At 37.6% G+C, this 17,158-nt stretch overlaps 1 protein-coding gene across 4 annotated transcripts in view; it reads right to left on the bottom strand.

The window, feature by feature from the left end:
- Window positions 1-5,022: 5,022 nt before the first annotated feature.
- Window positions 5,023-17,158, bottom strand: part of gli2a (GLI family zinc finger 2a) — an 84,445-nt gene continuing 72,309 nt past the window's right edge. For all 4 annotated transcript variants that reach the window (XM_067408693.1, XM_067408695.1, XM_067408694.1 and 1 more), the window contains 7 exons: window positions 16,835-16,945; window positions 14,520-14,648; window positions 11,651-11,800; window positions 10,348-10,512; window positions 9,945-10,226; window positions 8,397-8,733; window positions 5,023-8,280 (listed from right to left, as the gene is read on the bottom strand). In XM_067408693.1, coding sequence (XP_067264794.1) covers window positions 6,134-8,280; window positions 8,397-8,733; window positions 9,945-10,226; window positions 10,348-10,512; window positions 11,651-11,800; window positions 14,520-14,648; window positions 16,835-16,945 — 3,321 coding nt within the window. In that variant the 3' untranslated portion in view covers window positions 5,023-6,133. The remainder of the gene's footprint in view (window positions 8,281-8,396; window positions 8,734-9,944; window positions 10,227-10,347; window positions 10,513-11,650; window positions 11,801-14,519; window positions 14,649-16,834; window positions 16,946-17,158) is intronic.

Raw genomic sequence — 17,158 nt, 5'->3', positions numbered from 1 at the left:
ACTTGGGATCAGCTCCTGATTACTGATGAAGCTGTGTCTTAATTTATTGCAGGGTGATCTTGCTTAAAGGTTTGGTGTTTCAAATCCTGATGTTGTGATAAATTCACAACTGCAAATTCAGAGTTCCTGGAATACCTTCGTCCAGGCGCTGAAGTAAATGCAGACAGAGGCTTCACCATTACCGATTTCCACTATGAAAGGAAGGTGAAACTCATCATTCCAGCATTCACCAAGAGAGGCTCTCCGAAGAAATCACCATCGCCAAGTGGTCATGACTGAAAAACTTCAAAATCCTTTCTTAAAACAGTTCCAATTAAACTCACCCCTAAAATTGATCATTTAGAGAATTTGTCCTGTGTAACCTAAGCAACATAATTTCTGATGTAGAGTAGGAATAAGTGTTAATTTGTAAGTGCGTTCCACTTCTGTCTGTGCTGTAGTTTTGATTTAACTAATCAGTGTAAATAGTGTATGCAGTTATTTTTTATAAACCTTTACTATGTTACTTATCTGTAAAGTTATTTCTATAAACCTTTACAATATGATAATGTTATCTTTTGTGAAGTTTTGTTTTAATCTTTACAATGTGGCCAGATGTTAGCTGTCAGTAATTTCTTATAAAACCATATAATGTAAGCTCTGTAGATTCCCCTTAAAACTGGAAGGAATGAAGTCTACTGATTTAAATGGAATAAGTCATGTAAAGTTTGCAAATAAATTCCATCTTGGTTTATTGCATATGAAAATTAAATGGTGAAATATTACATGAAGGTCAGTAAAAGTTCTTACAACTGATTTTATACAACTTGTATTAAATTATACATTTTCTAAAACAAATCACAAAGTTATCTCTTGTTTTACAAAGCTGATTTAAAATAATTCCAGTCTTCTTCACCTACACCCTCTACATGCTGCTCCATCAACTCCTGACAGTCCCATGGTTTCCTCTGGCCACTTCTTCATATCGTCTACCCACGTTAACAATGTCGATATGAGACCATCTGATCGTCGTATAAAGTTTTCTCCGTGCTCCCAATTTAAAACATTTACTGCATTAACGTTATTTGTCATTTTGCTAAAGTTATAGCTATTAATAATCTAACCAATCGTCCACTGAGTGTCTGACTCTAGGCGTCATCACCCTAGCGTCTGACGTCGACGGTTCCAGACTCGATGACGATGATGCTGTGGGGGATCACATAAGTAGCTTCAGCTTTGTGTTTTTATTTCTGGAAAATAGTTTACATATTTCGGCATAACGCGAATAACAGTATCGTTAGGTGAAAATAACTTACAACTCTACGGCTGCCGCCATTTTCGTTGCAAACTACGATCTCTATCGTTTAGCTGGCCTGACGATTCTGTGCGTAAGCTCTTAACCAATGATGCACTGAAGCTACAGAAGGACCGCCTTCCTCATTTCCATGTTACATACGGAAAAGTAAAAATAAATGAATCAATAAATAAATAAATCTAAAAATAAATACATGTGGGAATAAATAAATCTAAAAATAAATGAATGCATACATACATACATAAATAAATCTAAAAATAAATGTAAAAATAATATATAAATATAAAAATAAATTAAAAAGTTTTAAAAATGTATAAACACAGAAAATAATTAAGGGGGAAAAATGAAAAAAATGAATTTTTTTAAAGCAACTCTATTTTTTTTTTAATCACAGTATAAGGCAGAACATATATTTTACAGGTTCTATACCGTAATAAAGTCTATGTCAATTAGTACGGCATTATTCATTTATTTATTTTTAATTTCTGCAGGTTTGGTCCTCCATAGGAGATGGATTGAAAAACATGCATAAACCATAAATTGTCGCAATCGTCTGTTTATTGTCCTCACGGTTCATCAGTCAAAAAGTTTTCTCCTTTTTGTTTAGCTATACAGCAATAGCTGGATGCTTTTGTCCATATAAGCAATCTCTTGGAATGTCATAAGTTATTACTTCTATAAGTCTGTTTTGGGCTTTCTGCGAGAGAGCGCCCTGCGGCTTAGAGTATGAATGAAACAAATATTACATGAGAGTATATAGCGCTCCATAATGCTTACATTGCCTCGTTTTGGATAAGAATAAAACATAAATCCATTGAAATTTTTACACCTGAATCAAATCTTCAAGTAGGCTTTATCTCTGCACCAGTACAATAGACACTGTGTAGTGGTGACCATAAACAAGGGCTGTTTTGTTCTTTATTCAATTAGTTTTAGAAACTGCTTCTTTTTTATCTGGCCTCAGGGGAATATATGATACCTGTGAGACCACTCTGGGCTAAATATGCTTCATTTTTGTATTTTTTATTTATTTATTAAATAGGCAACACAATTTATTAATAATTCCCAGTTGTATTGAGTCTGAAGGGTCAAGGGTTCGTGTAGCGGTTAAATTCAACAACACAACCACTCAGATCACATCCGACATTTTGTCTCGAAAACAAACAAAATCTTGACCCAAACCAACTGAATTCTGTTCTACAAGTGCAAGTAAAATGTGATACAGTACATTTATTTCTCAGTCAAAGGATGTATGTTGTAGATTTATTAATATTACAGGCCCTATTTGGTATCAAAGGAAGTTGTATAAGCTCAAAAAAACAAAACCAGTAGTTTTACAAGTTATCAATTGTTTAATTTTATAGGTTTTGCCAAGATTTGAGTGTGTAACAGAAGAAAAGATAGCAAGAAATGCAATCTTTACATGGAAAATTCCCCTATGGCTGGGGATAAAGGTATCCTGCATGCATCAATTTATCGTTCCACTTTAGATTCCTGGAGTAAACTCATTTTTGGTTTTTACTTTTGTTAGCGGGCCTAAAATAGTCAACAGATCTCACTTTCCTAGTGCAGTCCTCGGTGCTTAAAGTCACAGATCAAAGTGAGGAGCTCTCATTGTTCAGCTCACACTACACAATGTCACCATTCATGCATGGATGTCTTTTAAGCCAAAAGCCTCTCATAACCCAAAGCATTGCTGGGTAAGGAGAGGAGGGTGCACTTGCGCCCCAAACCCTGACCCGGTCAGATTTCTTTGATCCCGAAGCCTGTGTTCTTCGCAAGCATCCTTTGATGGAAAGTCTTAACCGACTCAATGAAAGGACAGGCTGCAGTAAAGTGAATTAATTTAATGTGATGACCTTCTCCTGAGGTCAAATTGAGAAACAAAAGTTTTTAATGCACTGAAACAGCGCTTGAAGTCTTTGATGGTTAATATGATATAGGGATATATGCATATGTGATAATACATGATATAATATCATAAAAATGCCAAATGTCTTATGTTACCAGTAAAAAAGTGGCCTACGTTATTTTAAATCTATCTAGTCAGTGACAGAGGTCAAACATATTTGATATGTTTCATATTTTTCAGCGTTAGAATCATGAATATGTTTGTCCTGTACATTGGGTTACCAGCACCAAATCTAAACCTTTTCATTTCCACTCCCAATGTAATACCAAATCTCGCATTTTAATCAACAGTACATTTTTTGTTATCCTTTTATCATATGTCTTGGAGTATTGCAATAATGTCCTCTCATGAGTTCAGTATTGTGATATGTATCGAAATGTAACATGAGGGTATCGTTACACCCCTATTAGTTTGCATATTTTGTTCATCCCTGAAACATTTTTTTGGCTTGACCTAAAAAGTAACACCTTTTCTCATCTGTTCAATGTCTTCCTACAGCAAAGACTTTACTGTCTTCACAGCCACCATTCAAAAGTTTGGGGTCGGTAAGGTTTTTTTTTTTTTTTCTTTTTCTTTTTTTTTTTTTACAAGAAATTAATACTTTTATTAAATTGATTAAAAGTGACAGTAAAGACTTTTACAATATTGCAAAAAAAAAAGTCGATTTCAAATTAATGCTGTTCTTTGGAATTTTCTATTCACCACACAATCATGATAAAGAATATGGTTTCCAAAAAAAAAAAAAAAAAAAAAGCAGCAATTAAGTGTTTTAAACATTAAGAACAGTAAGAAATGCTTCTTGAGCAACAAATCATCACATTAAAATGATTTCTTCAGGAGCATGTGACACTGAAGACGAGTAATGGCTGATGAAAATTCAACATTCAACATATCCATTACAGAAATAAATAACATTTAAAATATCTTAAAATAGGAAACAGCTATTTTAAATTGTAATAATATTTCACAATACAACTTTTTACTGTAAAAAAAGTAAAAAGGTTTTTTTTTGTAATCAAACAAATGCAGCCTTGGTGAGCATAACATAACGTGAGAATTCTAAATACATGAAAAAAAAAAAAAAAAAAAAACCTAACCAACCCCAAACTTTGGAAACGTACTGATACCATGTCATGGTACTGTTGGACAAACTTTTCTGGAATAGACAGTGTGGTGCCTTGCCTTATCATTTGCTAGTCAACTCCACTTTTATGCGATCCTCCTGTTCTTCGTGCTTCTGAGATTCACCCTGGGGCTATTTTTCTTCCATCATTTCTCTGAGAGAATAAAGAATTACAAGGCAAGAGAAATAATTTGGATGTGGATCAAATAAATCCTCAACAAAATTTTTCTGTAAGGCTGGAATGAAATCATTTGCTCCCTATGCGCATCAGTCGGTCCCTCGATTCGCTCCTATTCAACTACAATCAATAATTCAAACTATAGGAAGTGTTCAGTATGCATCTTGTTTTTGTTCATTTTTAAACCAGGGTTTATGTTATTTGAAGAATAGCATTAAAAGTTCTTATGCATACATATAAATTTAGAAATAACTGCTTTCACACAATTAAGGCAGTTAATTGAGTGCAATGCCCTCTTATAATACACATGGCATGTTTTTTTAATCTACAAACAACAAAAAAAGATATTATTTAATACTTTTTGCTACTGCATTTTAATGAACATGCACACTTTGCACTTTTTCCACTCTTATTTCTTAAATTCAAAAGCTTCTGTAACAATACCTGCTCCACAAGGAAAACAGATGAAGAAGAGACAAAACAAACCCAGTAAACAGAAAAATGAAGATGCTGTATTGAAAATGTACAAAAGCTATACATATGTAGAGTTCTGCAAATGGCATCACAAAATACCAACCAATTGCGATGGTTCAGACTTTCAGAATTGCTCTGTCCTTGGTGGAAATTTCTTGTAATGGTCCTAAATCAAAGGCAGAAGTCATTTTAGTATGTGCCTGTGGTTTATCACAAGCTCAAGAGGGTGATGAACCTGTTACTTGGGATGCGATCTCCGCTGAGAGCACACTGAGTACTTGCATATTCCTTTAAAAACATCTCAAATGGATGCACAGGTTGACAGGCCTCCACTGACTGAAGTGCAGAGACGAAATGCTGTCCTCATCACACAGTCAGATGAGAAGCAACTACAGAGATCTGAAACTCCTGGAGCATGCTTCGAGGGAATCTGTCAATACAGATGAAATTGACCAGCTCTGAGGAGTTGTGCAGAAATGTATTTCCAACAGTTTCTCATAATTCCCCTTAGGAGTGACAAGGGGGTACATCAGAGCATTGTGCACATTATGAAGAAGCTTGTGCAGTTAATATGCAGTGCACATAATTTAAAGCATGAAGGATGGTATAACTATTAACAAAAAAAAAGCAAAATACAATAAAAAATATCCATAACTCTATTAGTGTAGCTACATACCAGGTTACATAGCATTATATGAGTTTAAAAACATACTTATTACTTCTTTTATGTGAGGCACTTAGTGAATTTCAGTGCACTGTTGAGAAAGGGAGAATCAGACTTACACAAGCCTAATAACCATTACCCTGATGTACACTAATATGCATTAACAAACAAACTTACACAAAACATATGGCTTGTGAAACATCATCTTGAGGATTTTGCCAGCCTAGTTGCATACAACAGTTGTGTTAGCAAATGTCTGATAATCTAATTGACAGTGTCCACCTGAATGCTGCAAGTTTAACTTTTGTAAGATGCTGTATTTCAGTGCCTTTGCTCATGAAATAATGCATAAACAAGTTTTCTCCCCTTTAGAGCACAAATTAGTGTTCTTAAAACAGTTCCTTTTTATTCTTTGTCATTGTTCAATGTCTTTACATTTAAAGAACATAAAAAGCCACCCCTGATTTTTTTAATAAATTCTTTAATTCTCAAGCAATCATGTTTAAGAATTTGCTTTCCTCTGCAAGGGCTGTTAACATTGAGCTCATGTCACCAATGGCCATGTTGCCAATACCTGCTGGTATCGAAGCTAAAGTAACAGAGTTACGCGGCGTGGTGAGCCGTGAGGAATTCTGCGAAAGACTCTGCAGAAGACCCGGACTTAATGTGCCGGACATTAGGCTCGAATGGTCTCCATCATCCAAAATGGCATCGAAGTCTATTTGAGGGTGCTCAAGGGTTTGAGTGGAGTCCACTGTGCTGGTGACCTGATTAACTCCAGGAGAAGCCATTGTAGACACTGAAGCAACAGGGGCTTGGTTTGTACACGGGGACATGGGAGAACCATAGTCCACGCTGGGGTCCAACATATGGATCTCTCCTGAATAGTAAACAGTGCCATTTCCATTGCCATGTTGACCAAAGTCACCTGGTCTCTTTGGGCTAGCTTCTGAGGAGTTGATGTTGGACAGGGAGCAACCATTCTGCTGAACCATACCTGATCCTGAGTGTTGCCTATTCAAAGGTTTGGGCTCAGATGGAGGTCTGGGCTGTATTAGTCCTCTGCCTGCATTTTGACCGGCAGTAAGGGGAACATAATTTTGCTGGTTGGCGTTATTCATATTATTCATATGTGTAAAGTTTGATCTGTAATTCTGCATCTGTTGGTTTTGCACCGCTCTCCCATTGGGCGGACCCATGCTGTTATATGTTAGGTGTTGACTGGAGTTGAAATTGAGGTCCTGCCGATATACCGTTTGAGGGTTTACTTGCTCGCTGAGATTCTGACATGGATTGGTAATAGACTGCCGATACTGCTGGACAGGATTCATCCTCTGGATAGTCCTCTGTGGATAACCCTGTTGCATGCTAGCCAGATTCTGGCTCATTGGTACAATCTGTTGATTAGAGCCAAAGCCTTGGTAAGGGCCAAAATTCTGCTTCTGCTGAACCACTGCCAAGTTCCCTCGAAGTTGTTGCTGCTTTGGAAGCCTTGCAGTTGTATCTACAGAACCAGAACTGACCTCGTTCCATTGCACAGGCATGTTGTTCTTGTTCACGTCTTGAGTATCGGCTATTTGCTCTGGATGTGAGCAAATAGGCTCTACATGGCTTCCATTATTGCTTGCCATGCCAATTCGTCGTTGCCCGTAGAACTGTTGGTGTTGGGAGGTCATATTACCATGGAACTCTAGTGCATGACCGCCATTGACAGAAATCCCTGGGTCCTGATGTGAGCTACCATTCTGGGACCTGAGGTACTGTACCATGTCATCCGGAAGCACTATATCATCCTCTTGCTGATCACCTCCATCACTGGCCATATTCTCCATTAAAACATTCTCTGAAATACTAGGTGGCCTTTGGCTGAAGGGATGACGGTGCAAGCTACCATCAGAACAAGTGTTGCTCTGCAAGTTGAAAGCACGTCGATCTAACGCAGGCAGACGCGATAAGTTCATGTTGCTGATGCTGTTGAAGCGTTGAACCCTTGGCAAGGAGAGAGGGTCGAAAGTTGTACGACGAACAGGATCACTTGCTCGTCGCAGGAGATTAGCCTGAACTTCATGAGGCATCATGCCAGGGGCACTGTAGCCGGTGTCGCTGCAGCGCCTTGAGTTGACTACACCTTGGGAATGGTGCAAATGTGTTGAACTTTCTTGCGAGTCATTGTACAGGGCCATTCTAGTTCTAAGACTCATGCGATCCATGTTGGGTAGAGGTGTCGGTGGCGCACCCCCTGTGGCTGCAGCGTATTTCGCCTTGAGACGGTAGTGTTGTGCCGGTGTGAGATTTAGTAAACTTGGTAGTCCACCTGCACCGCCGCATTGACTAGCTTCACTGGAGCGCCGTGACATATCTGTGGAGATGGGGTCATAGGAATCTGCTGAGCTGACATTGTTGTTGCGGACTCCAAATTGCGAAGCCTCGCTAGAACGACGACTGGAGTAGCAGGGTGAAATACCAGAGGACCGACGACTTGGCGTGTATGCTGAGCTCATTGTGCTGGTGGAGCTGTCTCTGCGCTCATGCAGCTGATTTAGTATTGTCATCTCATATGAAGACAAATCTCCTGAACGTTGCGTTGGAGGTCCAGGGATCTGAGTGCCAGTATTTGAAGTCTCCAGCAATGAGTCTAAAAAAAACAGAGTAATGAGAGTAATGTTACTTTCTAACAATGCATGTGAATGCAAACAAAGAACTCAATTTCCAAAGTAATAAATGATTCTTTTTTTTGGCTGCAGTACTCACCAATAGAGGGTATTGGAGGCAGCTTGGTATTTCGGACTTGAGGTGAAGCATTTGCCCAGGAGCAGGAGTCTCTCACAGTTTTTAGTTTTTCCTTCTTGATGTGCTCAAGATGTAGTAGTCCTCCCCTGTTTTTACGCAGCTGAAGACCTACTCCTGCAGAAGTACCAGGAGAACCGGTAGAATCTACTACAGGCGTGTCATCTAAAGCACTCAGGTCCCCCAAACTGCCTCCACTGTGCATGGTCATCTCTACTCCACTGTCATTGTTGGTGGCACTGCCAAGTGGCGATGGCTCACTGCTACATGATGACTGACCACCAGGGCTGGACTGATACATCTACAGAGGAACAATAATGAGCAAAGGTCAGCTCCACTGACATTTTATCACAGAATCAGTAACGTTTGTGGAATTAAGGAAAAAATGGTCATGTGAAATTGAAACATTCAGATGTTTGGTGCCTCATATTTATTATCTGGTTTATGAAAACTAATACTAGTTATGTATGTGTGTTAGTATTAAGATTAGTTCTTCACTAATGTTAGATACAAAGTTGTGTGGGGCAAGTTCCTTTGTGTTCCTCCTTGTGAAAATGTACATCTGATTTGCATATTAGGGAACACATTTAAATATTTTTTTTTTCTTTTTTTAAATTGTTCTACTGGTAATCTGCAATAAACCAAATGCATTTTTGTATAGTTATACACAAAATGAGTTTTTAACACCAAAAGCAGGATATGATAGAGGCAAAAGTGTTGTAACACTAGTTAAAAATAATTAAATCAGGTGCCTGGGTCCATAATCTTTAATTTGAATCTAACATCAAACCAATTCGATTACAACATTTATTTAGTTTTGGTTACAAAAATTTTCACAGTACAACTAAACCAAACATTACTGAAGCTGGGTTTTACTGAAGTATTGATTTTGCCATGCATTAAAAAGACATTGCTGCAGTGCTCACCTTAGTACAGTCTGTCCATTATTTTCAAAGAGAAGCAAGTTAGTTAAGAAGAAAGGACAGGGTTAGTATATTAGTTGAGGAAATGGTTAGTACATTAGTTTGAATTCTGCATTAAGAGCATTTCACACAGTACATGATAAACAGCAAGCTCTGCACATGCTGCATCTCTGCATGAGATGATTACTGTAAATACTGCATATCTTACATGAAAAAAGCTAATATGTAAAATAAGTCAACAAAAATTTGTAGTTATGACATTTATTCCTCCATAAAATAGATTAGACACCATCTTAGATCTTAAATAGCAGCAGCATAGAGCAGCAAAAATGTTCATTGTTTTCTCTTCTGTGTTTTTCTTTGACCAGAAAAAAGCTAAATGAATTCACTGATTTGATAAATGATAAACTGATTTTTTTTTTTAGCATATCACAGTAATGAATCTTGTACTGCCTCTTTCCTATTGGAAAACAATCTGGGAACTTGTGGTTACCGTGCACCGTGTAAAACTACTTTTGGTTAAAAACTTTGACAGAACCTCTCATCAGTGATGTGATCATTTATTAAGTATGAAACAGACCATTCTTACCACTGTGTTTTCCGTCTTGATAGACTTGACATGTTGGCAATCCTCCACTCCTCGGGTGGTGCTGTTGGCCTCCCCTAACCCGTCTGTTCTTCCCCTTACATGCTTTGTGTGGGCCTCATTTTCTCCATTCCCTTTAGGGGGGTGAGGTTTAGGTGGTGCATCACCACGCTGCTTCTTAGTGACATGTGCTTCTGGACCATGAACGGTCTTTACATGTTTCCTGAGAGAACTGGGGTCTGTATAGCGTTTTGTGCAACCTGGGATCTTGCACACATATGGTTTCTGCAAAGGAGTGACAGATAGCTTTCAGAGAGCAATGAAATCTGACTTAAATCAAATCTCTGGGTCTCTATGAGATGGGAAACAAAATGCACATTATAAAACAGATGTTGAATGCTCGAACCTCATTTGAGTGTGTGCGGTTCTGGTGCTTGGCTCGGTCTGAAGCATTGGAAAACGCCTTGTTGCAACCCTCATGCTCGCATACGTAAGGTTTCTCCCCTGTGTGGGACCTCAGGTGAGTTTTGAGGTTTTCAAGTCGAGAGTAAGCTTTCGAGCAACCTTCAAACTAGACAGAGAGAGTGAGATAAAGAGAAAAGCAATCTATTACATAAGCCCTCATCAGTCATAACAAAAATCAAACAGCTTTATGATTGAATCTCATAAAACCTGTTAAGCAAATGTCTGGGTTGTATTTCACACCTAAATTGAAAGTAAAATAAGAAATTATATTTTTCCTAAAAGACAATGGAGTCTATTGGACAATAAAGCATATTTTCTATACAATTCTCATTACCGTAGAAATATTGTTAAAATTTGGCCTGGATAGGTTTTCATGAGATTCACCTTTAAAGAAACTTTTTTTATAGTGATAGTTTTGATCATTTTGCTTGTTCAGACCATATTGTCAACAGTTATTATGATCATATATTTATATATACATACAGTGAAGGTGTGTGGAAACTTCAGTAAAATTTAATAAAGGCCCAAGGCACTTTCCTCTCCTCAGATTTTAATTATGTCTCCATCCTGTCAATCAACACGCCCAGAAGTTCACTTTTTAATAGGATCTCAAGCCACTAAAACTGGCTGGAAATCGGCGTGCCTTCATGATGTTTTAGAAAAAAATAAAAGTAGCCAACATGAAAATGTGTCCTGTTTAAAATCAGATGTTCTGCTGAAATAAGAAACAAGCCTATTTCTGTAAAGCAATAGCTTGCTCTACTTGTGGGTTCAGAAATAGATGTGTATATTTTTGCAATTAAAGGTAAAGGAGGTATAGGTTTTTAAATAGGGAGGGGTGAGGTATTAGGTCAACTCGATAGTCAACTTTAGACATTCTTTTAACTATAAGTAACTTTGCAACTAACTCAATTTCCAACTACGTCAACATGCTAACTCTCGTTAGAGTATTAATAGACTGTTAAGTTAGGTTTAGGATTAGGATTAGTAGAATAAGTTGACATGTACTTGCAAAGTTACTTATAGTCAGTAGAATGTCCGTTGGGGGACCATCAAAATAAAGCGTTAACAGATACAGTATTAAGCAGGCAGTCTACTAATACTCTAATAACTGGTAGTTGATATGTAGTTGCAAAGTTACTTGAAGTTACTAGAATGTCTAAAGTGGACTCGAAGAAAAAGTGTTAGAGTAAGTGCATTTAAGAATGAAACGAAGGCCCGATGAGCGGTAGTGCATCACTTACTGTGCACTTATGGGGCTTCTCCCCAGTGTGTCGACGCATGTGAACCACAAGCATGTACTGGGCCTTAAAAGGCTTCTGTTCTCGTGAGCACTCCTCCCATCGGCACACAAACTCCTTCTTCTCTCCATGGATGTGGTCATTATTGATATGCTGCAGGTGGAGAAAAGTGACAACATGAATGTCAACAATGGCCTTAATTCCTTAACTCTGCAATGAATGGCCAATAATATACATTTCTGTCATGACAAATCTCTGAGTGTTTGGCATGGTAATGGATATTACAATGTTGATATATTTTATCTTGGCGGAATAGATCTGCTATGCTGCTGCTGTTGCTGCAAGTACGGGATTTGCTACTGCCAATACATACACGATATGCTGCTGTGAGCAAGTAAGACATGCTGCTGCTGTACAAAATATCATACATGAATTGCCCATAGCAGATCTATACATGTGGAGCTGGGGAAGGTGGAGAGTTTCTTCATTCTTCTTTGTTCAAAAGTTTTGGCAAGATTTTTAAGTATTTAGAAGTATCTTGTGTTCAACAAGGCTGCATGTATTTGATAGAAAAACAGTAATATTGCGAACTATTACAACAGTTTAAAATAATACTAATATATTTTAAAATGCAATTTGTTCCTGTGATGGCAAAGTGAACTTTCAGCATCATTACTCAAGTCTTCAGTGTCACATGATCCTTCAGAATTCATTCTAATATGCTGATATGTTGCTCAAGAAACATTTATTATTACTATCAATGTTAAAAACAGTTGTGCTGCTCAATATTTTGTGTGAAAACCATGATGTATTTTTTTCTTTGATAAGAGAACATTCAAAAGAACATAATTTATTTAAAATGGAAATCTTTTGTAACATTAATGTCTTTACTGTCACTAATTTAAATGAATCTTTGCTGAATAACATTTTTTTTTTCAAATAATCATACTGACCACAAACTTTTGAAAGGTGTGTATATATACACAAATAATATAAATAAATACAATAAATAACTGTATTCTGTGTAGCCTGAACAGTACTTTCTTTGTATTCTTCTAACAGCACCTACCCTAACCCTGAATGAAGTTCTGCATGAAATAAAATCAAACCATGCCATTATTTTGTTTCTTGAGGTATGTAATTTAGATTGCAAGCAGAGAGCACAGACTGTAGCCTTAGGACTAAAAGGGGTGTGTAGGAAGGAAGTCCACGCTCTCAGTTTTGCTCTGGTCTCTAAACATTCCTTTGTTTCCACTTCTGATTCCTCTTTCTTGTCTTCTCTGCCTGTAATTATACCTTACACTTGGTTTTCAAAACCATTTCAATGTATTTCTTAGAAATCTGAATAATGACGGACATCAATCTTGTAATCCCCAACAACAATTTACTTGCAACTACCTAAGATAATATGTTTGTTTGTGCCTTCATTTCAGTTTAGTGTGGATTTTAGAAAATAAAACACACACTAGACTTAGCATAGACTGGTTTGGGCTTGTTCTGGAATTGGAGAAGGGCAGGAACCCAGTTCCACTGATCCAGAACCCCAGAGGATTCCCAAGCTTCAGGTCAAGGTCTCATGAGGAGCCAGACTGGCTCGGCGTGTTCCTGTCAGAGCAGCGAGCCTGACTCTGGGCCCAAGTGTATCTGTCACATCGTGGCTTTCAGATTGTTAATAACGCCCAGCAGAGGGGCTGAGGTGTCAGAGGTGGAAAGGGCCACTCCAGAGCTGCTGGCATGATGACGGATTTACTATATGGCCTCAGGGAAGTTAAAAGGTCAGAGGGTGCACAGAGACAGGAGCCATACATACGAGAGTATGTGTGTGTAAGTGAATGCGCTCCGCACCTCTGCGGGTATCAACATGCTCATTAACCTTACACGTGTCAGTGACAGGAAAGGATCAGTTACAGCTCTGGCTAAAGCTGTCGATGAGAAACTTGTCCAACATGTGCAGTGTTTCTAATTATTTACAGTTGTTTCGACTTTAAAAAGTCAGATAATATTGTTGGCAATTTGTGTTTGTTTCGGTTTAATCATAATGACCATTTTAAGAAAATAGCTCTGTTCCAAAACTAGCTAGGCAGCATTTCAAGGCATCATACGCACACCCATAACACGAAGGCTCTTTTTTAAATTAGGATTATTAAATAATATAGATATTAGTGATAGTAAAGACTTTTATAGTGTAACAAAATGAAATGCTATGAAATGCAAAGAATCCTTTAAAAAAAAATCTATAAAAAAAGATCTTCGACAGATCTTCTAGACTCAGGGTTCCAAAGATCTTGAGAAACCTGGAAATTTTAGGTTGATAATATGCATTACTATTCAAAAGTTTGGGGTCAGTAAGCTTTTTTTTTTTTTTCCTTGAAAGAAATTAATACTTTTATTCTGCAAGGATGCATTAAACTGATTACAGTAATCCTGAAAAAAATATATCATGGTTTCCACAAAAATACTAAGCAGCACAACTGCTCAATGCCGATAATATATAATAATAACAATAAAGTTTTTTGAGCAGCATTCAAATCAGTATATTTTCCTGAAGGATCATGTGACACTGAAGACTGGAGTAATGAGGCTGAAAAGTAAGCTTTGCCATCAAAGGAATAAATTACAATCACTTACATTCTCTCAAAAACATTAAATTTCTTACCAACCCCAAACTATTGATAGTATTTGTAGAGACACTACAAAGCTCCATAACAGTTAGGATGCTGCCTACAGTGCGTAGGCATGAAACAGCAAAGGCAGCTCACTAGGTTTTGAAAAAGAGCCCTTGTGCTGTGGAAATGAATAGCACTTACAGATAGAAGACATTTCAAAATCAAAGGAGAACCAAATAGGAGTTTAATAGAACAGTGTGACTAACATGAACTAGCTGGTCCTGCGTGTCGTACTCTTTGGAGCATCCTTCCCAGTGGCAGTTGGTCTCATACACGGCCTCAGGTTCTTGCTTGCATTCATCTTTATCAAGTTCCTCCCGTAACTCCATGTGATCCTGTTGAGGAAACAACACTGGTAAAATACCAATACTGAATAAGTATACCAATACTGGTATACTTTATTTTTTAGTTAAGTCTCTCATTCATGTTAGTCAAGAGAAAATGTTATTGCTCAGTGGTTTCTTTTTAGCTTGTGAGACTGAATGGAGTTATATATAGTTAATATACTGTAAGAGCATATAGCTGTAAAACTGATATGGATAGTGTAGCTTCGAAGGTTTGGTCTTAGAAGAATGTGATTAGAACTGTTTGAACTCATATTGCGATCTCTGACTTCTGATTCCAGACTTTGTTATCATGGTAAATCTGAGCAAAGTCTGAGATATACTTGTCTGGTACTCTAGAAGAGACATGTGATTAGGCTGTTTTTCTCAGGAGAAAAGCAAGCAGGGTACCTAAGGAACCATTTGGTCTCACTGTGGTCTAGAGGAAAAAAAAAGAGATATTAAAGAGATCTCATTAGTGTTTTATATTTCTTATGGGAACTGATCCTGGTCTGGAGTTATTGAAAATCAGATGGGAACTATTGTTGGTGGTCAGGTCAAGTTCTATCGTACAGTAATATTGCAACCCTCATTTCTCTTAAGAATGATAAGAATGCTTTTGAGCTTTAATGAAGTTTAAAATTAAATGGTTCAAAACCTCTCTAATGTGGCGAGAGAACGGAATGCTTCACGGCCACATCTAATGTCACCTCCCACATGCTAATTTGTGTGATATCCAGTCAAAAGTCAAGGGTATGTTTACCAGCGCGTGCTATGTTGTTAAGAGCACTAAAGCAACAACTGATAATGGTTCCTTTGAAACTATTCAGAGTTTGGTTTCTTTCATTCCAAGTGTTGAAACCTCAAATATGAAGGTTTTTGAAAGATGTCCATGCTGACTACAGCAGGTTTGTTTTCGTCCCACTATTGTGTGCTCATCAAAGCTGGAAATGTGTCACAGAACTGGAAATGAACCGAGAATTCATTAAAAGAGTGAGATACGAGAGAGTCTTAAATGATAAGTTCACTTCAGAAATAAAATTTCCAGATAATTTACTCACCCCAATGTCATCTAAGATGTTTATGTTAAACATTCCAGGATTTTTCTCCATATAGTGGACTTCACTGGGGTACAATGGGTTGAAGATCCAGTTTCAGTACAGCTTCAAAGGGCTCTACATGATCCCAGCAGAGGAATAAGGGTCTTGTCTAGTGAAACGATTGTTCATTTTCAAAAAAAAAATAAAATAAAATGTATATATTTTTAACCACAAATGCTCGTCTTGCACTGCTCTGCGATATGCCACGCACTACGTAATCACATTGGAAAGGTCACATGTGACGTAGGTGAAAGTACTGATCCAGTGTCTACAAAGTGAACGTGCAAAGACTAAGTCAAACGCCCTTTACAAAAAAAAAAGGTAAAACAACAATGTCGGGTGATTTTGAAGATGGAGGAGAAAATGAGATGGAGTTTTTCGCCCTACAAGGTACTTCTGCCTACGTTACACGCGACCTTTCCAACATGATTACGCCATGCAAGCGGATCGCAGAGCAGTGTAAGATGAGCATTTGTGGTAAAAAGTATATCAATTTTTATTTATTTTTTTTAGAAAATGACTGATCGTTTCACTAGATAAGACCCTTATTCCTCAGATGGGATCATGTAGAGCCATTTGAAGCTGCACTGAAACTGCAATTTGGACCTTCAACCTGTTGTACTTCAGTGAAGTCCACTATGGAGAAAAATCCTAGAATGTTTTCCTCAAAAACCTTAATTTCTTTTTGACTGAAGAAAGACAGACAAACATCTTGGATGAAATTGGGGTGAGTAAATTATAAGGAAATTTTAATTCTGACGTGAACTAATCTTTTAAAAAAGTAAACAAGAGATGAACAGACTGATACATATAAAGCGGTCTGGGCCATTTTTGTGAAGTGGAGCAATGATTCATTGAAAATGTTAGAAAAAATATCTATTTGTTTTATTCAAATGAATGTGCCACAAAGATTTTCAATTAACAAAAACTTAAATTTAGGGCTGTTTGTCACACTAAGCTATTGTTTGGCTCCAGAAGACTTGGAATATAGAGCAAAAATCATATGGACTATTTAATCAATGAGTTCTTTTGAGTCCATTTCAAAGCTTGAAAACCTTAAGATGATCTAAAGTGAAACATGAACATGTTCCCACAAACCTGAGAACCAGGTGAGATGGGGTGGGGTCCATCTGCTTCAGTCTTCACCTTTGACCTCTTGAAGATCATAGGGTTGACAGTGCTGCTGACAGCAGGATCTCCACCAGCATTCTGCAAGAGAGCAAGGAAAGAGTCATTGGAGACACCATGTCGACGGTTTGGCTGCTGGCATGAGTAGCGATTTCACGCCTACAAAGGCACCATGCTCCAGATGCCATATTTCACAAAGCAACTTGCCGCAGAGACTAAACAGTTTAGACTGCACTATGAGCATCTGTCAGATGGAAATATGAAAAGGAAGAAATTATTACGCCCAGAGAGCGA

The sequence above is a fragment of the Chanodichthys erythropterus genome, chromosome 14 (assembly GCF_024489055.1).
Source record: "Chanodichthys erythropterus isolate Z2021 chromosome 14, ASM2448905v1, whole genome shotgun sequence".
Classification (NCBI taxonomy): domain Eukaryota; kingdom Metazoa; phylum Chordata; class Actinopteri; order Cypriniformes; family Xenocyprididae; genus Chanodichthys; species Chanodichthys erythropterus.
The sequence above is the reverse complement of the archived record's forward strand: the minus strand, read 5'-3'. Positions and strand labels throughout refer to the sequence as shown.